General features: G+C 43.6%; 2 protein-coding genes across 4 annotated transcripts in view; both read left to right on the top strand.

Annotated features, from left to right (window-relative positions):
• Positions 1-3,150, top strand: part of GIGYF2 (GRB10 interacting GYF protein 2) — an 89,953-nt gene extending 86,803 nt beyond the window's left edge. For both annotated transcript variants that reach the window (XM_066598415.1, XM_066598422.1), the window contains exon 28: positions 1,167-3,150. In XM_066598415.1, coding sequence (XP_066454512.1) covers positions 1,167-1,234 — 68 coding nt within the window. In that variant the 3' untranslated portion in view covers positions 1,235-3,150. The remainder of the gene's footprint in view (positions 1-1,166) is intronic.
• A 1,257-nt stretch (positions 3,151-4,407) lies between these two features.
• SNORC (secondary ossification center associated regulator of chondrocyte maturation) lies at positions 4,408-27,182 on the top strand. 2 transcript variants are annotated; one of them, XM_066598257.1, is made up of 3 exons: positions 4,408-4,603; positions 20,126-20,296; positions 27,045-27,182. In XM_066598257.1, the coding sequence occupies exons 1-3, from the start codon at positions 4,528-4,530 to the stop codon at positions 27,152-27,154; spliced, it is 357 nt and encodes a 118-aa protein (XP_066454354.1). In that variant the 5' UTR covers positions 4,408-4,527; the 3' UTR covers positions 27,155-27,182. The 2 variants fall into 2 exon arrangements, with proteins under 2 accessions (XP_066454354.1, XP_066454349.1); XM_066598252.1 differs by having other exon boundaries at positions 4,409-4,603; positions 20,123-20,296.
• The last annotated feature ends 779 nt before the right edge of the window (positions 27,183-27,961 follow it).

Here is a 27,961-nt window from a genome sequence, read left to right as displayed (position 1 = left end):
CTAAACACTTCCAAACCGTTGTCCTTTTAGGGTTTTTTTTTTTTTTTTGCGATTGGGGAACAGATGGCAGTCAGACAGAGCCAGGTCGGGTGGATGGGGCATCAGTTGAAAGCCTAAAGAGGTCATTTTTGCAATACTGGCACCCGCAGTGTGTGACGGGGCATTGTCATGCAACAGGAGAGCTTTCCTCGACGGTTTTCCTTAATATTTTACCTTAGCTTTGTCAATAATATGTTGCATTGATGGTTGAACCCTTTGGGGGTTAGTCAACGAGCAGAACTACCTTCTTATCCCCAAAATGGTTGCCACTTGCTTCTGCACTGAGCTTTGCACACTGAACTTCTTTGGCCTGGGTGAACCACTGTGCCTCCATTCCTTAGACTGTTCCTTTGTCTCTGGATCATAACAGTAGATGCTTCTTCTGTGGTAGATCCGTGTCTCATCGTCAGTTCCCAATTTGTCCAGGAAATCTGACTCATTTCTTGCAAAATGCTCCAAAACAGCCATTAATGTCTCCACACGTGTCCTATTCTGTTCGGTTGTCAAAAGTTTCGGGATCCACTTAGCTGTAAGTCCCCCCCGAGCCTGCTCGGACCAGTAAGCAGTTACTCGAGAAGAGCGATGCTCACTTGAGTAACTGCTTTATCTGAGCGTGCTCGCTCATCTCTAGAAACTACACAACGTTACCCCATAGGTGACAGACCGCTGGAATCAGTGTGGCCTGTTCACTGCTTTGTGCTACTCTCAGTATAAAGTACATAACATTTTGCCTTTTTAAAGAAATTTATTTTGGAAAAAATACAAAAACACTGATTGCCTATTATATGTAATAGTTTGGGATTTTGCCCCTGCCAGCCCCACCAGTCAGCAGAATGAAGGGGCTGAGCGGCATTACCAGGCACAGCCACATTTGCTGATGGGCACAGTGCCTGGATAAACAATGAAGGGGCCTACGAGTCTCGTCTGTGTACTGCTAATTGATGGGGCAAGCCAGTCAGGTTTTCTCATGGAAACTTGCTTCAAGTCCTTAGCAGTCATGACTGATTTCATTTACTCTCTCTGTTACTGTTGAACCCTTTCCTCTATCCCTATTTTCTTTGGCAATTTTCTTGCACTTTGTCTTCTGTCTCTCATTGTGTTTTATTTATTGTGTTTTTTTTCCCCAGGATTTTCTGTTAATGCTTCCTCTGAGAGGTTGAACATGGGAGAAATAGAGACTTTAGAAGATTACTGATTATTGTGGTGGGGTAGGGGTAACCTGTCCCCCTCCCCTACCTCGGCTTCAATGGGAGGGGGAAGCCGAACATATGACTCCACCTACCCCCAACACACACTCCCAGTGCCCTGCTGGGATCTTCACAGGGCGCCCTCCCTCAGTGCTTCAAGATCAGGATGAAGAAAGGACAAATACCCTCTACTTTCCTAGATATTCATGGGCATTGTGGAGTGGGCACTCTGGGGGGGTTAGAGAGTGGGTTATGGGGAAATATATATATATTTTTTGTTTTCCTTCACAGTACTGTCCGGTCTCGTTTCAGAGGCTTGTGCAGTCTGTTACTTTTTCCACCGTTATTAGGTGGAGAGAGAAGGCTTTTGGGTTGGACTTTGCACCTCCCCTCACTGCCGTCTTGGGGTTCAGCTCCCTGGATTTCAGTGTAAGGGCAACATAAGCGTGTGTGGAGCTTTTTGTAAGTGTGGACAGTGAATATGGATCCGTTGCACTACTGGAGTGGTCACACTGCAAAGGTAATAAATGGCTTCACTCTTCCGTCTCATGTCCACTTTCCACACCTTATCACAAGTACCTTAAGTGAGTGACTATTGTGTTTTTGCAGGTGGGAGCAGTCGTTCTTAAGACTACTCTTGCGAATAGTCTAGTCATCTTTACAGGTTGCTGCAAAATATCTCTATATACACACACACACACTTTGGTGCTGTTGTTATTGCATAGCTGCTCCTCCTGCATTGATACACTGTGGATAGGAGGGAACACACTTATGTTTACACAGCTCCTGGACCACTGTAAGGTTTTTGCCCCAGTTTTGCAGTGATTTGGGGTGATGTTAGGTCTGACCTTAATAAAGCGCTGGTTGTGTTATAACACATTTCTGATTTGTATGCCTTATTGCTTTGTAAATGTCAGGTGAGTGCAAAGGAGCACGTCGATCGTATGTCTGCTAACAGTCTTCCTCCATCATCTGAGAATTGCCAGGATATGGACAATCAAGCACTGGCAGCTGCCACCAAAAAGTGAGATTGACAAGCTCATGACTTCTGACCACTGAGCTTCGCCGTGAGCGTTTTTTGTTTTTTTGTTGCTAGGCAGACTTGAGTCCTCTTGCTCCTTGCTAATGCTGAGTTATCTGGGTTATTGAATGAATGGAAACCCCACCATGAAGACTACTATCCATCTGCCTTAGTTTGGTGGAGGCAAGAAGGTGCAGTTCAGAAGTGCAATTCTGCGGGGTGGAAATTCTAGTTATGGTATTTTCATTACACTGTTAGGGTCAGTACATGAACAAAAGGTTCCTGAGACACAATTGTATTAAAGCCTAATTTATTTTACAACTTGTCATTGGAAAGTTACTATTTATTTTTCTGTTCGGGATTTGGTATGCTCTGTGAGCTCGCTAGTCGTAAGGCATAAGCAATGGGTGAGGCGCAAACTGGGTACAATTTTACCGACAACTCATTTCTTCATGTACACTTGGGCAACCGTTCTGCTAAAAGTGACCATCTGGGCCTGCAGAAGCAAAGGTGGCCAAACCACTTCTTGCACCCGATGCACACTGTGCATTAATGTGCATCAGTAGTCTTAGAGACTGCACGCTGATCTGACTGGTCAGTACTGATCACATGGGCAGCACTGGCCAATCAAAGTCTTAGACTGATGATGCATACTCATGCAATGTGCACATCGGCTTGTTGGAGAAGCTGCCATCTTTGTTTGGCCAAGCCTGGAGGGTCGCTTTAGTACCATTGGCCAAATTTCATTTCATATGTTGGGTACAAATGTTTAGCTGGAATATGTACAATACAGAGTTTTGTTTTATCACAGAAACGAGGAGTTTAATTTAAGGAAATCACTAAATGTTCACCAGAAGATATATTATTGACCCTTTCAAGAAAATAAAACTCCGTTGCAATTGACAGTGTTATGGACATTTAATGTTACTATGTATAAAGCATTTCCTGTGGAGTGAAGTACCGTAAGGGCCACAATATGATAACAGGAGTCTGCAAACAAAGCTTAACGTGCTTGTGCCAAGTTCTCAAGTTATCGCCTTTTTACAGGAATGGGGATAACTATATGATCGTGGGGGTCCGGCCACTGAGATCTCCAGAAAGCCCCCCACATGAATGAAGCGGCAGTCACACAGGTGCTCTACGGCTCCATTCATTTCATTTGGTTCTGGAGATTGCCAAGCGCTTGTACAGTTTCCGGCACTCCCATTGAAATTAGTGGACTTGGGTGCGACTGCCGCTTTATTAGTTTGGAGGTGTTTAGGATCCCCATTCTTGAAATCAGTGGGGGTCCAAGCAGTCTGATCCCTGTAATCAGTCATTTCCTATCCTTTGGATAGGGGATAACTTGAGGACTTGGCACAACCCCTTTAATCGCTGTACAAGGTAACGTTATTCAGCTCTGTTATACTTTGTGTTTTCATTCCTCACTATTTTCAAAATCGCTGCATCTCATCTGTGAATTGAAATATTTACTTTCAGAGGCTGAAAACCTCTTCTGACCTAGACATGCAAACTGCCGCGTTTTGTAACAATGTATCCGGCTAGGTCCCAAGTGTCCTTGAATGAATGGAGCAGTAGCCACAAGTGTGCAATGCCCCTCCACTTCAGTGGAACTGCCAGCAATAGCCAAGCACTTGTCCCTGGCAGCCCCATTGAAGTAAATGGAGCAGTAGTTCGTAAGTAACCACTATTCCATTAATTGGGGACATTTGGGACCCCCATTCCTGTGATTAATAAAAGTCCCAGCGGTTAGACCCTCAGCGTTCAGATACTTATTCCCTTTCCTTCGGACAAGGAAAAAGTTACTTTTATGGGACGTTTCCTTTGACCTAACTCATTCAACAGTGTGAATCAGGAGGAGCTCTGGATGTAGAAAGTTCCAGAATTGTTCATTATGTACACAACCACTTGCAGATGGAGAAGGTTGTTGTCTATAGAATAGACATTTGTGTGGACAGTTCTGGTCTCTTAACCTGATGCTAAACGTCTTTAATGTACATTGCTAAAACTTTACAGAACATGTACGCCAGTGTTAGGGGATATTTTTTTTGGGTGGTTTAGAAAAGGAATTTTGATGGGTGGTACTGGTGCCTGACGTGATTGAGGAGGAGGGCTATGAGGGGAGTGTGAGGTGTCTGGGGTGTGTGAGCCTTCTCTCTTGATCCTCAGCTAAATATTTCCATCCTCACTGGACAGAGACACCTTTGTTAACCCACAGGCAGCAAGGTCTCCATAACGTCTCACCTCTCGCACTTTACATCTTCCCAGCAGTAGATAAACATGTCTTGCTCGGGGACCCCACAACTTGTGCTGCTCCTGCTTTTTACAGGAATTCTTCTCCCTGCGTTCCTCACAGGTAATATATATAAAGGACAACATCGGCGTTAGAAATTAAAGTCTAGACTTACGGGGCCTTTATCTCGTTCGCTCTTTTCTGGTGTCGGCATCACCAAGTATTGGCTTCTTGGGATGACCAGTTTATTGGGTTTTTTCTGTTGGTTTTAATGCATTTTTAACGTCATTCTTCTTTCTCAGGACGGATTTCCAATGGTGAGTTACAATGTCATAAATGTAGTTTACAGTGGGGCGGACCCCTTCTGAAGTACATATGTAGAAGGGATCAGTCTTGTTAAGTACTTGTATTCTAGACGTGTACCTATGAGTTACACATTTCTTCTTTTCTGTAAATAAGTTGATGTAAGATTTGTGGCTGGACACAGGGCTGGGTCTGCACAGGACTCTACAAGTGGACAAGGTGCCCTTTGTATAAGGTAACAGGGGGCCTTTCATGCTGCCACTGGCCATTCGCCCGTTGTGGCTACTAACTGCATGCTGACGCCGGTCATGGGGCTGACCAATGGCCTTTTTTTTTTTGCTTATATACATTTTCTAAGATATGTTGTTAACCCTACCTGTGCTGATAATGCTTGGAATTTGTAGGCTACAACAGCATATATCCAGTTTGAGGAAAATAACAGGGGGGTGTGATACTTGGATATGGATAGCTTTCTCCAAGGAGTATAGCCGCTAGTGTGCTGCTTCCACCGTATCTCTTCACACATAAGTGTGTAAAGGCACATTGCGTGTTCCAACAAATGCCGTCAGCAGAGACTGATGGAGCCCAGTTGGAGAATTTGCTTCATGTCCTGTTTTTGCGCGAGCCTCACAGAAGAATACTACTTATGTACAGTGTTCCTCACATGGACAGGGCGTCCGCAAGGCCATATTTACACGGCTGAGAACAAGTTGTGTACCAGATTCTCAAGTGCATTGCATAGCACACAGATACATCTGCTCACTACATGTCCTATTTTTGGGTGAGACTTCCGCAAAAATAGGACATACTGCAATTTTTCTGACTTATTGGTCTGAGTGAAAAATTGCTTGTATAAAAGAACTCCTTCAAATCCGTGATTGATGGGTCTTTTTGAACCATCAGATAGGTTTGTTTCATTTCTCAGTACAAAATGTGTCCGCACAACCATAAACAGTATAACCATAAATGTCCGGTTCATTTCTCCGTATACAAGGACAGCAGTACGATTGCTGATTGCTTATGCTGTAACTAGGCATAGATAGGGATTTATTCTTCATCTAACCAGTATTCACTAAAATGGCAGACCTATAGATCTCTCTGAGATGACCACCTTATAGTTCCATAGACATGTGAACTTTCACAGTTAATTAGCATTTTTTTACGACCTGCTTAGCATTTATAAGAATACGGTAGCAAATATCCACTAGTGGAGACCAACATAATACTAAAACGCCCTATTTCTTGCATCGAGTCAAAATGATTTGGTGCTGCTTTGGTGGCCATTGTGCAAAAAGTACCTATGGTAATGCCATTATGCGTATTTCTGATTTAAACTGGGGCAAACTTGATCCTTTTTTACATTGTTTCATTTGAGGCAGATGACTAAAGGCCCATTTACATGGAGCGATGATCGCTCAAAAATCGCTAAAAAGCGATCGTTTGAGCGATAATTGTTGCGTATAAACGCATGGCCATCGTGCACTTTTCGTGCACTGCTAGCTGATCGTTAAATTCAGTCCAACCTAAAAATCGTCTTCTACTCTTATCAGTAGTTCTCCACAGGGAGTGCTGATAGCATTGTCTTCTGCTGGAGAACAAAGGAACTGAAAGCAGATAAGAGCCCTGGTCTATTAACTGCTTCCAGCTAAGGCTTCATTTGCACACTAAATAGTTATTAAGTAGCTGAGTAGCTACTTAATAGTTTATGCAAAATGATCGCTCAAAGCTGTCACTCAAACTGTTGTTTGAGCGATCATCGGGCCGTGTAAATGGGCCGTAACGCCAATCGGCAATGTCTGCTCCAGTTTAAATGACCTTCACAAAGGCCAATGCAGACTGCATGGGAGGGGACAAACAATTGTTAATACGATCATTCATCGCCCCATACACCTTCATACAGGCCAATGATTGTATGAATGAGTCTTCATTCCCGATCAGCCGTCCTTGTAAAAAAAAAAGCAAGTGCTTTACACAACATAAATCCTAAGCGGTCCTTGTTCATTTGTCTGAATTATTGTAAGATGTCTCATTTATATTCCGTTGGCGTTTTTGTATGTATACAACTGGTACAGCAAATACCTATTCATCATCTAGTACGTGCTGTTTTTGGTGTGCAGACAAGTCAGATGTAGGCCCCTGCCTGTGAAATACATTGAAGCACTGTTCACCTCAAATACTTTTATCGCCCCGCACACTTTATTCCAAGGTCTTCAAATATTGGATGAAGTAACGTTGCTGTTTTTCAAAAACTGGTCAACATTGACTCGCCAGCAAATTCTTGTGTCAATCCTGCGAGACGAAGAGCTTGTATTTCATTTTTTCTATACAGCTATAGAAAATTAAAGGTGATCTGAAATGCATGAGATAGTCTAACATTAAAGGGGTTGTCCTGTGCCGAAACGGGGTTTTTTTTTTTTTCAATAGCCCCCCCCGTTCGGCGCGAGACAAACCCGATGCAGGGGTTAAAAAAAAAAAAATGGATAGTGCTTACCTGAATCCCCGCGCTCCGGTGACTTCTTACTTACCTTGCGAAGATGGCCGCCGGGATCTTCACCCTCGGTCTTCTGTGCGGTCCATTGCCGATTCCAGCCTCCTGATTGGCTGGAATCGGCACGTGACGGGGCGGAGCTACGAGGAGCAGCTCTCCGGCACGAGCGGCCCCATTCAGAAAAGAAGAAGACCGGACTGCGCAAGCGCGTCTAATCGGGCGATTAGACGCTGAAAATTAGACGGCACCATGGAGACGAGGACGCTAGCAACGGAACAGGTAAGTGAATAACTTCTGTATGGCTCATAATTAATGCACAATGTACATTACAAAGTGCATTAATATGGCCATACAGAAGTGTATACCCCCACTTTGTTTCGCGGGACAACCCCTTTAATGAACAACTCCAGAATTTACCCGCCGCGCTCCAAGCTAATTTTTTACGAGGATTTTAATACTATAACTTGACTGTCCCATATAATTAGCGTTCACATTAGTAAAAGCATTGTTGAGGCGGTGGCTATAATTGCATTAGGGGGGAGTAGGGAGTAAGTGTACTGATCACACTAGGTGGACTTGCTGCAAAGAAATGTACATAGTCCGCCCCATTCTCCTACAGATTTGGCTGTGGACTCACTTGATGGTGTCTAGGGTGAAATCCACTACAGTTCTGCTGCAGATGCCAGCATGCTGTGGATTTGACGACAAGGCCTACAATCTGCACAGATTTTTTTTTCCCTGCAGTATGTGAATGGCATATGGAAAATGCCACTCCCTTCAGCCTGATTCACACGAAAAACATGCGGTTTTCATGGTGATGCAAAGCATTTTTGATTCAAAATCACATTGCTTCTGTGAACTTGCGATCCTGGAGCAATAGTCCGTAATTGTAATGGGGAACATCACAATTACATGCACATTGCAATGGTTTTTAAGGTTCCACTAAATGTGTTGCTAGGGAAAAGTGATATGGAAAAAGTTTAAGTTTAAATGGTTTAAGAGGGGACTTGGATGCCTTTCCAGAGCGCTTTAAAATTATAGGATAATAGACAGCAGGGTTGTTGATCCGGGTCTTGGAGTCAGCTAGGAACTTTCAAATGTTGAACCACGGATTATTCTGACTGCCGCTATGGAGTCGAGAAGGAATTTCCCCCCCCCCCCCCCCCCCAATGGGCTAAATTGGCTTATATCTCATCGGGATTTTTTGTTTTCCTCTGGATCAACAAGGGGGGGAGGTAACAGGCTGAACTAGATGGACAATGTCTTCTTTCAGCCTAACATACTATGTAACTATATATGTTACATCAGAGGGTACATGAACAGACAAAATCAGACATCGCATGCAGTAGTAAAGTAATCCAGTAGGTGAGGTTTCTGCTCGCAAGAGCTTACACTCGGATAGTGGTGATACAAGAGGTAAAAATGCTTGTTCTTTACAATGGTTCAGCCATCTTTTTGTAAATAGGGTAACATGAGCCGGTCAGCAGCCAGTATCTGTGTATATACACATATAATGTGCAGCGTGGAGGCTGCTGAGAAAGCATGTCTCATGGGGGTAAACAGAGAAGAGTTAGATTTAAGGAGTGGGGTAGACATCTCTAAAGAGAGAGGTATTTAAAAACTGGATATTGGTGATTAATCCGATTGTTTGGGGTAGTGGATTCTAGTGAACTGGTGCAGCTAGAGAACGGTCTTGGAGATGGGAGGAGGAAATTTGGATTCTAGAGGATGTTAGTATGAAATGATTAACTGAATAGAGTGCAGGGTAGGGTGGTAGATGTAGGGCAGCGCTGGGGAGAGCTTTATGGATGAGTGATAAGTTTAAATAGCATTCCATAGTAGATGAGCAACTACTGGTAGTGCGGTGACTGGCACAGAGTAGAGGCATCAGTGTAGTGACTGGCACGGGGTGGAGGCATCAGTGTAGTGACTGGCACAGGGGGGAGGCATTGGTATAGTGGTTGGAGAAAAACATGAGCCTGGGTGCTGCATTCAGGATGGATTGGGGAGGGGAGAGAGTTTAGTGAGGGAAAGATTGATCAGTTAGTCAAGCTAAGAATAGATTAGGGCAACAATAAGAAAGGTGCGGATTCTGCAAATATTTTTAAAACTATATTTCCAAACAAAACCATGAAATAAATATGAAATCACAATAGTAACCAAGAAGTAAAAACATGAACATAGTCTCAGAATTGTCTAATCATGGAGACCTCCACAAAAGCGTATAGCATGGATATAAAATGCTGGGGAGCAGACAGAGTTACTACAGAATGGAGATGTCTTTGAGGTGCGAGCAATGTTAGGGAGCAATTTAACGAATGTAGGGTGAAGGAAAGCTTGGAGTGAAATACTAGCCCCCCCCCCCACCTCTACAGCGGGCGTGCTGCCTAGGAGTGATGGTACCACACACTGTAATGGAAATATCTGGAATAAATAGGTTAGTAGATGGCAGAAACACAAAAAGTTCCGTTTTTGAAAGATTCCATTTCAGATGGCGAGGATATGATTTTCGAGACAGCGGACAGACAGTTACATGTTTTGCAGTAGTCACGGGAAGAGATATAATAACTGAATGTCATCAGCATAGAGATGGGACTGAAAGCCAGGCTCGCTGATGGTTCATCCTGTAGGGGCCGTGTAGAGAGAACAAGTGTATGATGTGGACTTAGAATCCCTAGGGGAGACTCTCTAGAATATGGCATGTGATGGAGAATGTCACAATTTTGTTTTATTGTCTGATTTATATGAATTAGAGCAGACTTCGCTCTCCCCCCACAGGAGCGTGGAGGCGCAGGGCTCTATATAAACTTTGTAGCAGCACCCAGTGGGGCATGTATGCACAGAATCGTAGTGCCTATGATAAACATACATGAGTTGTGTGCCAGCCACACGGACGTTCAGCCAATCTACTGTACCTTTACCATAGCACTATAGAGGGTCAGTCTTATGTAACTTACTGCCTCCGTACACCCATCTTTGTTTCCACTTTCTGTGTAATCTTATTTACTTCTTCAGACTTTCACTTCAGCTCTTATTTAGGCTTCTTCCCGTAAGTTCAGTTTAGAGTTCTTCATCCACTAGTGCGTTCTATTTTTGGTGTGCAAACAAGTCGGCCGCGCGCCCCTGCCTGCTCCGCTGCCTCTAATACATTGAAGCAGTGTTCGCCTCAAATATTTTTATCGCCCTGTACACTTTATTCCAAGGTCTTCAAATACAAGGAACTTTGCTGTTTCAAAACTGGTCAACATTAACCCCGCCTATTCTTATGTGTCAAATCCGGGAGACAAAGATAATTCACATCTGATGTAGAAGGCATGTGTATAAACTAGACATGTCATGGCTCTCCTTATTGGCCATGATGATGATCGGTGTTTGTAAAGGTATCATGGGAAGTGGTGATGGCGGCTTATCGCATTAACAACTCGCTCACCATCACCTGTACGATTCTTGGACTTCTGTTTAAAGCCCAAATAGCCCTAGGATTGGGTCTGGAAATCAGTTTACCTTTCACACGGGCCGATAAATCGTCCAGATTCCCATATCTAGTAGGGACCTGTATGATTGTGATTCAGGGGGGTGGCATTTACACCGAACAAACAAAAATGTGTTCTCCTCTCCTTCGTCCTTTACCTTCTGCAGGCATAAAACTGATCGGCCCGAGTATTTACCCCCTCCTTTAGCGGAGGTGGAGTCTGCGTATCCAGTGCTAAAATTGACATGCTGTAGATTTAAATTCCACACCGCATGTCCATTTCCGCACGGGTTTTATGCAAATTTTTTCTGCAGTGTGTGGGCAAGGTATTAAAAAAACTCATCCACTTTGCTGCTACCGTAAATGCTGAAGAATTTTCCATGCGGAGCATCTACACAGATCATCCGTCCTGTGGGGATGCACTCTTAGGGCTCCTTCACACTAGTGAGGGCGATATCGGCCTATGAATCCATGTAAAGCACCTGGATGCGAGGCGGTTTCATGTAAAAACAGCCTCAACTCATTGTGGGGAAGACCTTCACCCCCCACCGCTGTGGGGATGAAGGAATCCGCTGGCACAGCTGGCACCGCCGCAGCAGGGGATCACTATGTTCTCCCATTGTTTTCAATGGGGTCCTATTGGAAACAATGGGCAATATTGCAAAAAGATAGGACATGCTGTGATTTAATTTTTTTGCAGGAGTAAAAACCTTGCAAATGAGAATGGAAACCATTGACAATCACTGGCTTCACAAACATGCGTTTCCACTCACTCTCGCATCACAAGAAAATCGTGCTATTTTTCTTGCCGGTGTGAAGGCCCCCTAAGTCTTCTTTTACATAAGTTAATTCTCAGACTTTTATGATCACTGAAAATCCATGATGAGCTGACCTAGAATTGATCGCCAACTAGACAGTTGCACTTTTACACCGTCCAGGTGAATAAATGTCATACTGCCAGTTGTATGAATAGGCTTTAACCCTTTGCAATCCAATTTTGGATTCAGGGTTTCCTAGGGGGCTTTCTCTTTCTGCCATTTTACAATGGCACCATCTGCTGGCTAGAGCCAGTACTGCGGTATGTGAAATGCCGGAGAGGCCCCCGACAACAGAGCGGCCAGTAACATACAGTAAGAATACCCTGCTGGACGTCTTCTGACATCGGAAGCTGTACAGCCTTCAATCAAAATGTCTTTAGACGTTAGACAGTGGATTGGAAAGGGTTAACGCTCTGTTTGCCTCCGCCTGGGTCTACTAATGGAGTCCTATGGTCATGCTTAGTGTGTAGGTCAGGTGCTCTCCTGACATACATGCTAAACATACGCCGGGAAACGCAGTGTGAACCCAGCTCTACTCACTTCACTAATGGTGTATCTGAAGTTGTGTGCCACTTCCCATCTGCTGAGTCTTCAGACTCCATGCAGTTATTGGTGTTCTACAGTGGTGACATTGTAAATAGAGCGGGTCAACAGTTTCTGATTTTGTTCTTGAAGTTCGAACTGTTCCTGCCTCTAGCTAGATTGTGCTGACAGCGGAGTGCAAGATTTGTCAGTGGTGTGTGGAATGTGTGCGCCTGTGTGTTCTGCAGTCACTGCAGTCCTGTGAGGAAAGTGACAGTTTTATAAAGTTAGTATACTAATAAATTCTGGCTTATCTCTTTAGGGATAGTAAATGTTACTTATATCTTTAAAGGGGTTGTCTGGCACTTTTGCTAACAATTCGCTATCCTCAGGACAGGTCGTGAAATCGTTGATCGGCGGGGTTCTGCCTGATTACAGGTCTGCTGTCGGACAGCTCAGGAAGCATATAGTGCTTTCAACATTGTAGTGGCCAGGTTTGGTATTACAGGTTAAGATCTCACTGAATTCATTGAATCCGCTTCCAGACAGCAGGCCTGGGAAGCAACTGATCGCCAGGCATCCCATGCGCTGCACTCCTCCCAATCAACTATTGATGATCTATCCTGAAGATAGGTCGTAAATAGTAATCGTCCAGGACTACCCCCTTAATGACTTACCCCTGTTTACATTACATCTGTGCCATCCGTCAAATGTACATGTGAGGAGGCTGTTTGACAGGTTTGCCTCAGACAGAAGGCTCAGAAGTATACCATTGTACAAGCATCCAGTGGCATACATCACCACTACGTTCTGTTAAAAAAAAAAGTGGGATGGCTCTATGTAGGAAAATGTAGTCAACTATGCTTTTCTGTAAAGTTGAGAAAGAGGTCTACCACCCCTATGAGATATGCCAAAAGGATACATTTGGCAAATGCGCCAGGAGCTTTGCTAAGGCATAAGCTGAACATGGTTACAATGAAGAAAATTCAGTGGAACCCTTCAGCAATTCGAGCGGCTCCATACGTGGTTGTCTCCTTTAAAGCAGCTGCCTTATTAGATTATTGATCACTCCTTTCTCCTTGCCCTCCCTAGTTCTAAAATGGGTATTCCAGGAATTTTCTATTGCTGACCTGTCCTGAGGATAGGTTATCGATGGTTGGTTGGGGTCAGCTGCTCCTCTGGTCTGCTGTCAGTGCAGTTGAGCGAGACGTCCGCGCATCGATGGCCCGGGCCGACAGTGTAATAGAAGCCTTCACTCCCATTGAAATCAATGGAAGCGGTCCCTTTTGATACACTTCCGGCTGCTGGGGATGGGTTACGTTTCAGAGTCTCACATTTCAAAGTATAAGAGGTCTTAGGCCGGCTAACACTTTTTGCGCTATGTACGAGGCTTTTTTTTGCATGCGTGTTGGCATATCTTACTGAACTTTTTCTGCCCGTTGGGCATGTTACTTGCATGCAGGACACAAACACACCAACTTGAAATGGATAATTAGTTTGCACACGCCCCAATAACTTCTATGGGGACCTTTTTGTGGTCAAATGCACAGAAAGATAGAGCACGTTCTGTCTTGGTTTGTGCGGCTGAAATGTGCGCAAGAAAATACATGCGTGTGAGTCAACGTCTTAACATCAATGGGTTCTATTCTCTGCGTATTGCATGCGAATACATCCCTGTGACCCTGGCCTTAAGGCTGTATACCGTACCAGTAAGGGTGGTTTTACACGGGCGAGAAAATCATGCAAATTCCTTCCCAGCGGCGATGTTGAGAGAACACACAATCACGGCGTGCTCTATCTTTCGGCGATGTGCAATTTCGTTTTATTCATTTTTTTATTTCCCATCCTTCCCTATGGAACCTTTTTTTTTGTTTTAATTGTGTCGCAATGCGATTTTAAATATTAGAAAGTCCTATTGCCTCACTAACAAATCGTGGTAAAATCTCGCGCTAAAAACACAGGAGAAAATCATGAGCCGCAGCAAAGTTTTTGTGAGAAAAAGTAGCGCTGCCACTTAAAAAAAAGTGTGAGGAAAAAAGACGCGATTTTGCCGCGATTGCCCGTGTGGAACTAGCCCAAGGGTATAGTCACAGGAGGTGGATTTTTTGCATGGAGAAATCTGCTTAAAAAACCCCACAGGTTCGGATGTGGCTTGGTGTAGATTTTACTGCAGATTATCTGCTACATCAGGCCTTCTTCACATGACGTGTTGGCGCGCTAAACACGAAATAGAACCCATTGATTTTGATGAGATTTGTTATCATAAGCGCATTCTCCATGTGTGGGAAAAAGTAGGACTTGCTGTATCTTTCTGCTCCCATAGAAGTCTATGGGCAGTACGCAAATATGCAAGTAGTTAGTGACTGTTTAGTCATGCATGACCCTAAAGCCTCCCCCCACGTTTTTTGGTTTTGCGCTGCTTCTTCTAGGTGTGTGATACCCATGCCAGTATCAGCCATCGTGTCCTTTGGCGGCCGGGTCTTCTTTTGCCTCTGATCTGTCCAAGCATTATAGATTTTTCTCGCGCCTCTGCTCGTATTACATGGCCAAAATATGTGAGTCTGCAATATGCAAGGAGAAGTGTCATTAAGAAACCTTATTCATACACAAATGTGTTACACTGCGGCGAAAGTGTTTGCTCATGCCGTTATCTGAATAAGCTCTAAGTCTTCTCTCCAGGTCCGCAGCTACTGTTGTGGATTTCGGTGTTTCCATTGCAGTCTGGCAGAAATACACAAGTTTTCAGCAGCCACTCCACTGCTGCAATTGACATGCTGCAGATTTAAGTTCCACCCTGCAGCTCTATTTACACACTGATTTTGAAAATCTCATCCACGTTGCTGTTACTCTCCATGCGGTGCATTTTCCTTGCAGAAAATGGTGGTAAATCTGCCCCATCTTAATATGCTTTCTGAATATCTCAAATATGTAACACATAAAGGCCTCATCTATTGAAACTGACTGTAAGACCTTCCTTGTTGCCCATAGCCAATCAGAGCGCAGCTTTAATTTTTCCAAAGCAGTTTAAAAAATGCAAGCTGCGCTTTGATTGGTTACTCTGGGCAGTCAGTTTCAATAGATGAGGACCTAAGTACATGAAATCACACCTGTAGAAAATTGGAAAACGTAACCTGCATGTAGCTATAGCATCAGGGTTCAGTTTATGAACCGCAGCTGCTCATCGATGTTCATATTCTGCCGACACTAGGAGGAATAAGGAGCCAGGAGTGGTGTAAAATATGGAAATAACCCATACTCGCCACCTTAAATGGTTCAGGGAAGGAGCCCTACTCCCCGCTGCTCCCAACCAAGAAGACGCTGCATCTGTCATGTGCCATTCTTTGTGTACGTAACCGCTTGCCCCATCACAGGTTTCAGTTGTAATACCTGGAATGGCGCGTGACCACCGGAACCTGTGTGTTACCTACAAGGCAGGAAAAAAGCACCACATCTGGATGTAATATGTCCAAAAGAGATGAAAAGGCACACAAGATACAAATGGGAACAACACAAAACTATATATAGGGAAACTGACCCTATCCAACTAATACAAGAGAATCCTGCCTAGAAGTAGGGTAATCACCCTGATGAGGGAGACCCTACGTTAGGAACCTGGGGTGACCACAACTATCCCTGATTGGTAGCGTGGAGGTAAGCAAAGGATAGATACCACACTAGCTCAGGGAATAAGATGTAACCACACCTCTGATACAGTGAATAACCAGACAGACTTAAGGCCTATTTACACGCAACAATTAGCGATCAAAATTCGCTCAAACTATGTCTTTTGAGTTATAATTGTTGCGTGTAAATGCTACTTTTGTTTACTTTTCGGCCAAATGATGATATTTTTAGGTGGGCATAAAATCCATAGTTCATCCTTAGAGCTGATAGTAGGGACCACACAATGTGTTCTCTACGGGGAGCGCTGATTCAATTGTATTAAGCTTGCAGCCCCCTGGCAGAACAAAGGGGCTGTATGCAGATAACAGACCACCTGCTGTTCTCTGCATACAGCTCATTTACATGCAAATAAAGGTAATAAGCTGCTAATGAGCATTACTGCCCATTAACAGATTATACAAAACGATCGCTAAAACTGTCAATCATCCTATCTTTTAAACAAATTTTGAGTAACTAGCTTTGTGTGAAAATGGGGCTTTAGCTTTTACTAGAGACCCAGATGAGACTGGGAACTGCAGAGCAGATAGACTTCAGACAAGGAGTTGTTGAGCAGACCAGATACTCCAATAGTGTGATCAGATAAAGTCAGAACAGACCAAGTGAGTAACCGGGCTGGAATAAAAATAACACAGACTAATGGTGATTAGCTATTCCATATTACAGCCAATCAATCTGTCGATACATACCAGGAGATGTGTCACTGTTGGCACCCAGCGCCAAAATGACAGTGAGTGTGCCCCAACGTGAGAAGATCATGGACCTGGGCTGACCATGTGACATCATCCCGAACCCAAAGATAATGACTTTATTGTTAAGTCGAAACGTTGCTGTCAGTATGTCAAGGAGGAGTAAAATGCATTGTGCTTGAGATTGCTTGAACCATCTATGCTTCCTTTATACCATTTCTGCATCATCCGGACCCGATTCCCTCACTGCGGTAGGTGGCAGTTACACTGATAGGCTGCTGGTCATGTGCACAATGAATTGCAAGAACCAGACACAAATTGTTCCGGGATTGGAAAGACAGGGACTGCGGCTCCTTCATTAGACCAGGGGATCAATAAAGGAAGTAAGTATGGCTTTATTTCCTTATTTTACTAAATTCCCTGCCCTAATTTTTTTTTTGTCCAGAAAAACTGCTTCCCATGGCTTTATTCACAATGGTGCTGCGACATTCGGCTGCATCTCCCGTTTTAAACGCCCATTCAGACAACTGGGCTGCTAAACTCCCTCCCCTCTTAGCTCCCCTTGCCGACTGCCGGCAAAGGGAGGGGGCGGGAGCTAGTGTGTTAAACTCTTGCCCCCTCTCCGCATGCCAGCAAGAGGCGGGGGGGGGGGGGGGGGGGGGGGGGGCGGGACAGGGCAGAAGCTTAGCAGAGCTAGTGTGCTAATCTCCCACCCCCTGCCTTTGGCGGCAGCCGAGGCGGGTGGTTGGTTACTTGTAACTTAAGGTGCTTTTAGACGGAACGATTAACGTTAAACACGAGCGAAGGACTGAACGCCGAAATGATAATCGTTCACTTTTCGTTCATCACTCATTTCATGCAGGCATAAAAATCCTCGTTGGCTCCGTCACTTATTGTTCGGTTTAACCAGCGCTCGTTCAGTCGATCACTTATACAACGAATTGGAAAGACTGAACAACTTCTCAATTGAACGAGCCAACAATGTATCTGCTGTATAAACAGTGAGCGAACTCTGACATCATCTGCTTGTTCAAACAATAAATTGGCTCATCTAACAGGACCCTAGAATCATTCTATCTTTTTTGTAATGGAAATCCGCATGTGCTGCCATTCTGAACAGGTAGAACTGCAGTGTAAAGCATGGAGGAAGGACAGAGTGGCATCTTAAGCCTCTGATGAGAAAGGTGCTTATTGGTAGTGGAATTAGCAACAAATTACAGTACAATACAAGTGATCTGGGATTTACAAAACCTCATTCACGTACAGTGTGAGCAACACTGCAGTGGATTCGCATAACTGCAATCTGTTCTATCGCTTGTGGATTTCACCGGCTGTAACACAATAGCCTCGTGCTGTGGATTTTAAAGCTAGTTTCACGTTGTGTTTGAAGGGGATTTAATAATTAACATCCACTTTTACTGAAAATTGATTATTTTAGTTTAAAAGTTTAGCGAGATGTCACGCCCAATGACGTGGATGTTGTAGACCATATCACATGGCTAAATATTTTTATCTTCCTTTGGATCGTTGATCTTGATTGTTCTTCCATAAACGGTGTTTTTTTTGCACGACTCTTTGATCATTTTATGATCACTTTTTATCTACCTTCATAAACACATTCTACCATATTAATCTACAAAGTGACAGATTCTACTAAAACATAAAAAAGTGGACTTTGATTGTTTGTTCTCTGAGCCCTTCATTTAGTACCCTGTGTGTGACCTTTGTAGATGATAACGCCAAGTGTAATAAGGGGAAGAAGACACTGGGAAACTAATTTGCTCATCCTCAGGCACTTTGGGCTAATAAAAAGGCCCCACAAATGATACTGAAAACTTGAAGTGTCCTTTTCACAGCAGGTAGTCCAGCAGCAGGTTTATAAAACGATGCATTAAGATCTTGTAATACGAACCTGGGTGTTGAGAACATAATATTTCATTCTCACAATGAGAAATTTAAAAGAGGCATAGAAGATGAGACTGATGCATTACCACTCTTGACACATAGATGGCGCTACCCAACCAACTAAATCACCTGATTGTCTTGTATTTAGTAATCTACGTAATATTCAGTATGTGTATATATTGTTTGAACTGTTTAGGCAGCCATATTTTCAGTGCATATAGATTCTATTTTAATCAGCAATGTGTATGCCATCATTTTATTTAATTATGTGTGCAAGAGCCATGGTATAATACATTAAGGCCACTCACACACATGGCCGCAGCAGAGCGCCGCGATTTTATTTTTGTTTTCGGAGGCAGCGTTCCTGCCTCCGAAGCGGCTTTAGCACACCACATCATTGATGAGGTGCGCTAGACGCAAAAAATTAGAACAGGCAGCGCTCGAAATGCGCCACGTTCAAGCATACGTCTGCAAGGCTCCATTGAAATCATACTGCAATTACCGTGGTGTTCAAAATACTGTGGTAATCGCCGGAAAAAACGTTCGTGTGAGAGTGGCCCAAGTGTCAAGAATAAGATCAGATCCCATCATAGTAATAAGGAAAGCCTTTCCCAGGGGCCCCAAAGTAAAATCTGCAACAATCGTGTTATTTTTAATATTTTTTCAGACTTTTGGCGCCCTTTCTTTCCTAGTCCCACAGTAAGAAGTAAATGATATATATTGCACTGATAGGCAGAAAATAGCACGATCACAGCATTCCCAGACAAGAAGTACACATTGGATAAATACTGTATCAGAACCAAGCTCATAACATAAATACAACATAAACCAATCTAAGGACATAGATACAGCACCAGAATCAAGCACACAGCATAAATGTAGAACCACAAGGAAAATCATAACATAAATACGGCCCCAGAAAAAAAGCTCATTACATAAATACAGTAGCAGATTGTGTTCCAGGTGCGCTGATGGGCTAACACTGGCGCTTTGGAACATCACAGGGAACGACACAGAGCCAAGAGGAGGATGATCTATGTTGCTCCATAAGACAATGCTGCACAGAGGAAAATCATCTGGCTAGGTGAACATAAGGGGGAACAATCATCGCCCCACCTACATCCATTTGGTGCTACCCTACATGCTGGTGGCTGGCGCCCTGTGCAGCTGAATGGGTCACACCTAGCTGAGGCTGGCTTGCCTCTGCACACCCTGTAACTATGCCCCCTTGGGAAAGGCTTTCTTGGTTACATATAAGAGTAGCCAAACTTGACAGCGGCCAGAATGCAGCCTGAGGCCATGTTCAAGCATGTGTAGTTTGTTTGATCTAGAGAATACCCCACAATACAATGCCTTAAGTTATCTCATGTGCTGCCATAGAAGTTTTCGAAATATGGGGCCAAATATTGGGGAAAAGTATGTTATACTAGTACATGGCCAATGTACCCACATTTTTTATAGATCGGCATTATCGAGGTAGTCTTCTTTAGGGGTCTTGTAATACAGACACCATGCTGTAGCACATGGAGTGCCCATGGCTCCGTAGTATGGTGCGGCAGGGACTCTGTGTGTCTGTACAGGCTCTGTGCCTACTGATCTGCCTGGGTAATGGCGTTACAGTGAAATGCTCACACTTTTTATTTTGTGTGATAGGAATCTTGACATTAAGATAAATTAATAAAGCATTGTCATCAGTTCTGTTATGTAATCAGATGTCTGCTGTGTTTCAAAAGCCTTTCCATAACCGTCCGTTTCATCCTTAAGTAGGCTACCCTCAAGCAGCTGCACCCACAGTTTGGCAAGAACCCCCAGAGCTTCCCTCTGGAGCTGAACCCATTGAAACCACACCATCTGTACCCCTCTCTGATGTCACTGGGGTTCCACCTGATGCATCTGAGCCAAACCCCACATATGAAGACCCCCTGAGTAACAGTGATGGTATGTAGACTCTTGGTCTTGTATACTGTGGTAAATGACTATAATCTTATGCTCAACTGAATTGTGAGTCATGGTTGGTAAATTATCTAACCGAACTGCACTAAGTACTTATCAAAGCAGTCATCCTGCTCCGAAACATCAGGAAAAAATGTTTATGGCCAAGGCTACACACAGACATTGGCCAGCTATTGGAATACACTGGATTAAAGTTGCGCAATAAGTGGCATGAATTTTTTTTGCAAGTCCAATCATAGTTACTATTAAAGCTGTTGCAAGATGAAAGTGTGTAGCCCCGGCCCAGGTTTATCCATTATTTATTAAACTATTCAACATATCTGAGCCATTTTTCTAGAATTATAGAAGAAATGAATCTATATCGCTCAAAATGGATTTTGGTAAGCTTACCAATACAACTATCCTACCAAAAGTAATTGGACACCTGAGCAAGAATCAAAAGTAGTATTTATCTACACATGTTAATACTTGGTGCGGCTCCTTTGGCCATAATGATATGGGGTACTCTGTGGCATATTTTCTACTAACGTCTGATACTCTTCAGTTAGTATTTCCCTCCATTCATCCTGCAAACATCTGCTGAGTTCTTTAAAATAAGATAGACGCTCTTCATATTTCCTAACAAGGCATTTAAGTTTGACCCAAAGATGTTCTGTAAGGTTCAGGTTGGGACTCTGTGCAGGCCAGTCTAATTTTGGAATATCCATACCCTCAAACCAACATTGTATTTGTGACAAAGTGCATTGTCTTGTTGGAAGTATTGCTGACCATTCCCAGATTATTGTCACATTGTCAGCAGCACATTATTGTCTGGAACGTCAGGGTCCACCTCCATGGTCATGGTTCTTGTCACTACCACCAACGGACCGAGACCATGCCATGTAACATATCCCCAGCCTATAACAGAACCTTTAACATACCTAACTGTTGGCACAACACACTCTGACAAAAGACTTTCCCAGGCTCCTCCACCCCCAGGTACAGCCATCTGATTTGTCACTCCATAGAATGTTCTTTCATTGTCAATGATGACGCTCCATTCTAATCACTTTTGATATGATAGTGTAGATGCATCTGTCAATAATGCGTTTTTTTGGGGGGGCATCTTCAGCTAATTTCATCCAATACCTACATTTTTCCACCAGGACAAAAGGCTCACACATGTAAATAATGAGATTTGTATTATGGTAACTATTTTTCAAAGTCAGTCTGAAGTAGCATATACAATTATAATAATAATCTTTATTTGTATAGTGCCAATTTATTCCGCATCGCGCTTAGGGTCTGTTGCTGTCCCTGGAGCGATGCTTTCCCCGGCGGTGCGGCAAGTTGCTTCACTCTTCTCCCCGCTGTCATCTCCCTCGCTTGGTTTTGAAATCCCCGCCATCAGTGCTGTGTGAGAAGCGCTGTGATTGGATCAAGCGCCGGCCAATCACAGCTGGCGCTCGATAAACCAATCACAGCCATTTAGTGATGTCATTCTAATTGGCTGTGATTGGTTTATCGAGTGCTGGCTGTGATTGGCCCGCACTCGATGCAATCACAGTGCTTCCACACACAGCACTGACGGCGGGGATTTCAAAACCAAGCCAGGGAGATGACAGCGGGGAGAAGACTGAAGTAGCTTGCCGCGCCGCCGGGGAGAGCATTGCGCCAGGGAAACATACACCGGCTGGGAGCTAAGTATTGAGTTTTTTTTTTTTTTTTACCTTACTCGAGTATAAGCCGAGGAGGGCTTTTTCAGCACATTAGTGTGTGCTGAAAAACTTGGCTTATACTCGAGTATATACGGTAATCCACCAAGTGATGGAGCATCTGTGAGGCTGCGGACTTTCCTTTAGTGTTTGTTACCCCATAGGCAAATCAGACTTGTGTCAATGTTAACGCTGTTGCCTTATTATTATGACTTGGGCTAGGTTGTATACTAGCCTCGGGCGCAACTCACATCAGATGTGTGCTGTCCGATTTACGCGGAGGCAGTACATTGACCTGCATTGGCATGTCCTAGTTCTCATCTATGAAACAGACAGGAATAGGACTCGCCATGAGTTTTCTCACGCGGACCATGGAAATACATGGACAGCACACAAGCCAAAATGCGTAGGTGTGCGTGAGGCCGAATACTGCTAAAGAGGTGGATCTTGACACTTGACCCCTATTAGAAACCATTACTCATGGTTTCTATAACCCAAAAACCCAGGATCAGCTTGAGAAAGCAAAACGGATTGCTGCTCCTTCTAACCAGCATTGCTCTCTGATATCTGGTATTGTATAGAGATTTTCAGCGGTAATGAAAATCTAGAGCCATGTCAATGAAGCTCTTGAAAGTCCTCACGTTTAAGGTTCTGCTTTGCTTGAGACACTTATCTATGCCAGGCTCATGAGTAGATCACATTTTCTTACATGCTCCTCTATTATATACGGACAATTCTCGGAAACCAAAGTTGATACAATAGAAAGACGCAAAAACGCTCTACCAACAACTAGAAGAAACATAGAACACTGACTTTTTTTTTTTGTTCGGCCTGTGTTATACTTTAATACTCGAAGGTATTTTATAACATTTTACATGTATTGTAGGGCCAAGAAAATATAAATTAAAGCTAATTACAAAATTAAAACCAATAAAAACCATGGTGGATCACCAGAGAACGCACCTCATTTTTCAGCAGAGTCAAGAAAATGACTAGTGAACTCTGACCGGCTGCGGCTGGCAACAAGGACATACTTTTTATTACATTAAATTTAGAAAACCTCTGATCTACCCTCATAGACATGTATACTGCGATGGGGTCTTCTCTCTGCTCTAGGACTAAGATATTTTTAACAAATTTCTTCTAAGGTCTCCCACCAACTAGTGTTTTTTTCATTCCGTGTCTTGGATGGACCCATAATATTCAATCAGGCAGCTCACACTACCAGAGGTTTTTCGCGCAGACACGGCCTGTAGTAAAAAAAACTCATCACATGTCCTATGCCTGTCCATATCATGGATGAGAATTAGGACTTGCAAATACATGTCAATGTGTGGGCAGACCGTGTGATGTCTGATGTGAGTTGCGCCTGAGCCTACAGTAAATACGGCCACAGCCTTATGCGTATGCCCATGGTTGAAAACTATTATACACTATATACAGATGCAGAACCTTTTACCTTGATTGTGCTAGCGTGGTGCAGAAAGTTCTCGTAGCCCATTAAAAACTATTCTTCTCTTAAGCATGAAAATCATTGTAGGCTCGTTTGCGAATCGTTTGGTTTAAACACGGATAGTTCAGTCGTTGTCCTTTACTCTGGCACAGAGGACTGAATTACTAAATGATCCTGTTAAATAAAATTAAAAAAAACTAGCAATTGTTCTTTATGTCTAAACTGACAACCCGCGCGAACGAGCAAACCGTGACATCATTTTCTCAGGCGAACGATAATTGTTCTGTATGAAAGCACCCTAAGGGTTCTTTACCACGCTCACATATATACGGTGACAGCGTTTTCACGGCTGCTCCATATAAGTGCCTGAATGGGCGTTCTCTCGTATTTTTTAGCAAAAAAATATGCTGCCCCCCCCCCCGGAAAACCCTCGCTCTGCCAAAATCCTCGGGATGCCTTCCACTGCCTACATAGAGGCACCTGTAAGCTTTTCACAGCGTTGGATGCTGCTAAAATGCCTCCCTCTCCCTTCTCTTTGCCTGCTCCCATAGGAGTCTGTAGCACCCACCGGCATATACTGGCCAAAAGATAGTTCTAGAGTATTTTTTTTTGGCTGCCGGCGTATATACGTGCCGTATTTTTGCCCATGTAAACGTCTGCATTGGAAACCAATGCTTCACATGGGTACCGTATATGCGCCCGCACATGAAAATGCGCCATATATACGTTCATGGGAATGAAGCCCAAGAGTCAAATTAAAGAAAAATAGTGCACATCTGTATAACATTTACCTAATAATTTGAGTTACTTTAAAGCATTGTAGAACTCCTTTTGTATTGATCTTGAGTTGCAGTCTGTTTTATACTCCAGAGCTGTATTCATAATTCTGCTGGTTGATATGAGGAATATTTTAAAAGCTTGGTACTAGAGAATTACAGCTTAGAAGTAAGAAAGTGTCCAGATTTGCAAAATTTTAGCTGCTTTCTTTCAAGAAAAGCATCACACCTGTCCCCAGGTTACGTTGTATTTCATCTAAGCCATCTCAGGTCACACAGGGCGATTCCCGACGGAAATGTTGCGGTTTGGCCACAGCAAAAAAACGCGACATTTTCGCCGGGAGAACTGCAACGGCGCTCCCATAGAGGAGAGCGTGACCGCAGCTGAAAAATAAAAAAAAAATAGACATGCGGCGGTCGGCAAAACCGCGCCGCAGCGGATTTACCTTCCCGTGTGGACGAGATTTCTGAGAAATCTCGTCCACATGGCTGGCTAATCCCGGGATTAGCGGCCGCATGCGGATTTGCTGTGGTGAAATTCCGCACAGAATTTCCGTGGCAAATCCGCCCCGTGTGAACCTAGCCTTACAGTACATAAGTCAATGTTGCTGAGCTGCATGAGCAGACACTGATATGGTAGTTTTTGTGGTACAAAGCAGCCATGATTTAAGTTATACTCATTAGATAATTATCCGCATGATGCCCATGTTATTAAAGGAGCCAAAGGTTAGACAGTGGAACCTGAACCATTTAATTTATTTTTAATTTAGTCACCCTGCTCCAAAGATGGAGCAGAAGGATCGAGGTCCTGAGTGCAAGCTGAATGCTGGTGTGAATGAGCCCTAACCCTTTCCATCCACTGTCTGACGTCTTGCTACATTCTGATTGAAGCTTGTATAGCTCCAAAGTCAGAAGACGCCCACAGGGTATTCTTACCATCTATTGCCAGCCACTTGGAGCCTCTCTCCAGTGCACACACACTGGCTATAACCAGCAGATGGCACTGTTGTATAACAGCAAAAAGAGAAAGTCTTTTAGAAAACCCTGTATCCAAAATTGGATTGGAAAGGGTTAATGTTACAGGAAAACTCATTGGAATGATTGATACCTGACTAATGTTTGTGGGGTTACAGTTCTGATTTCTTGCAGTACCTTCGTGTGAAAAAGAAATGGTCTTGACGAATGGTAGCCATTGCTCTCTCCATCCACACTTTTACCCGGTAACATAATACTGGTTAGGTGTTTCTGGCATATTCACAGTATATACCATAAATGCCTGATATGCGGCTTATGGCTTTTGCTCTACTGACGACTGTGGGAGTTATGGGTAGAGAGTCAAGCACTGGCCTCTCCCAACAACTCCAGCAGACATCTTCAGAGAAGAAGCTGAAAGCATGGCCACCTCTACATTAAAGTGGAAGAGAATGGAAGACTGGACTCTTAAAAGTGAGACCCATATTTATCAGGCATTGATGGTACATGCTATGAATATGCCATAGCTGCTTAAAACGGGAATACCTGGATCATGATATAACTTTAATTCTAAGCAGGAGTGAAATTCATTTATATCTTGTGAAATTTACACCCCAAGCTTGGAGAAAGCAGCTACCTGAACATCCACACCATACTGAATATGAGCAGGCAGGTCCATACAATACTGAATATGAGCAGGCACATCTATACACCACTACTGTCACACAGTTTCCCAATGTGCGAGTTACAAAGTAACAACACTTTCAGTACTGTATAAGATGAAAGCTGTTCCTTGGTTCTAGAGATCACTTCTGGTCTTCGAAGATTAGATAGAGTTGTGCCAAAACAGTTTTGTCTATTTTTCACTAGAAGTCTTCCATGTCATAGAAATACTGTGAGGTTTGATTTTTTAGTACGTCAAAGCAAAAAAATGAAAAGTGAACCTAATTTCCATTTTCTTCTATGGCAGCAACCGGCAGCAGGAGTTATTTTGGTTGAGGTTAGCCTTAAAGGGGTTTAAAAAAAATGTATGGGCAGTACATAGGCTTAAAGGAGTTGTCCAAGTTGTAAGAACTCCGGACAACCTCTTCCCACATGCAGTAAAATAACCAATAGTTATAAACTCACCTCCCCCCACTCCTGCGATGGAGCTTGGTTTCCCCACACCGGTCTCCGTTTACAGCTGCAGTCCTGCCCACTCAATCACTGAGCTCTGTTATTGGCTGCAGCCCCAGTGACATCCATGTAAACCAGGCAGGACTGCAGCTGTCAACAGGGGCCAGAGTGGGGTACCGAGCACCATAGCAGGAGTGGGGACAGGTGAGTAGATCACATTTGTTATTTTACGTCATGGGGAAGGGGTTGTCCCAAGATCGTACAACTCAGACAACCCATTGTTCAATGCAGGATCCCTGGTAATTGCTACTCTAGTCCTGGAAGAAGCTGCAGTGGTCACGTGCCATTCACTGTACATGTAACTAGTGAGCCAATCACTTCCATCAGTGGTCATACTGCCATGAACATCAGGTGGTCGCTGAAGGCAATGATTGGCTGAGCATTCAAGTGTACAGCGAATTGCAAATTACTTTTGCAGCTTTGGCTGGGAATTCTGCACTGGACCGAAAAGGGATGGGGGGAAAGTGGGGTAGAAGATATCTGATCGCGAAGGTTTTTTTTTAAAATTTGATCCTATTTCCTACCCATACATGTTTTTTTTTTAATTGGCAAATACAGATTGTCTTAGTGATATTTCTACCGTGGCAGAATGCAATAATAAAGATGCCATCTATGTATCAGAATAGCTTCTCAGTCTTATTTTCTCTTCCTCTACTCTGCAGGTTCCCTGGGTCCTGGAGCGGTCGCTGCAATCGTCCTGGCAGCCTTACTTGGCACCTCCGTCCTCATCGCTCTGATTGTTATCACGCTCAGAAAATTCTCTGCCTCTTAAACCAATAAAGAATCACATTGTGTTTCTACCCTTTATGGTCAAGTTGAAACTGTGAGCTGAAACACAAGCAAGAGAACTGCACATAGATCCCATTTGCTCCAATAAATGGCTTTATCAATGGCTTTGTACTGGGAACGCAGGTTCACAGAACCCAAAACATATTATGCACAAGCCACTATATGGGATCAACACAAACCGCCACCACAAAACACCACCTCGAAAAGCAAAATGTATCACTGCAAATAGAAACATGATGAAGAAAGCCTCACACCAAGATAGAAACATAATTATAAGGAATACATTGGCACCTGCAGTCAGAGAATACTGGAAAAAAAATACATAAGTGGGGAGCATATATTAAAAAGTGTCAGCTGAGGGGGGTCAGAATACTTGCACCATGTACACAAAAGTAGACTATATCCCCACAAAGTGTGTCATAGTGTGACATGTAGATCCATTTCATAGCCGTATCTCTCCCATATTCCTCAGACACTTCTAGGCAGATGTCGCACCGCTGAATCATTTTTCTCCTGTATTGATGTCCGGAGGCCAAACTCCATGCAATAACCCTCCCAGAATATGGTAGAGCAGAGGTTTCTTCAGGCATTTGCATTACTTGGCAGGTCTGTAGTCCGCCAGCTCTTATTGAATAAACAGCTCCCAGCGCAGGTTGATGGGAGTTGTAGTACTGCTACCTGATGGTAGGCCTGCCTTAATACGTTACTAATGTCTAATATACAAGGTATAAAGCCAATATATAATCTGTTTAGAACTATTTCTGTGTGTGCTTATCTTTGTGTTTCTTTG

The sequence above is a fragment of the Eleutherodactylus coqui genome, chromosome 1 (assembly GCF_035609145.1).
Source record: "Eleutherodactylus coqui strain aEleCoq1 chromosome 1, aEleCoq1.hap1, whole genome shotgun sequence".
Taxonomy (NCBI): Eukaryota; Metazoa; Chordata; class Amphibia; order Anura; family Eleutherodactylidae; genus Eleutherodactylus; species Eleutherodactylus coqui.
Note: the sequence above shows the minus strand (reverse complement) of the source record. Positions and strands in the feature narration are given on the sequence as shown.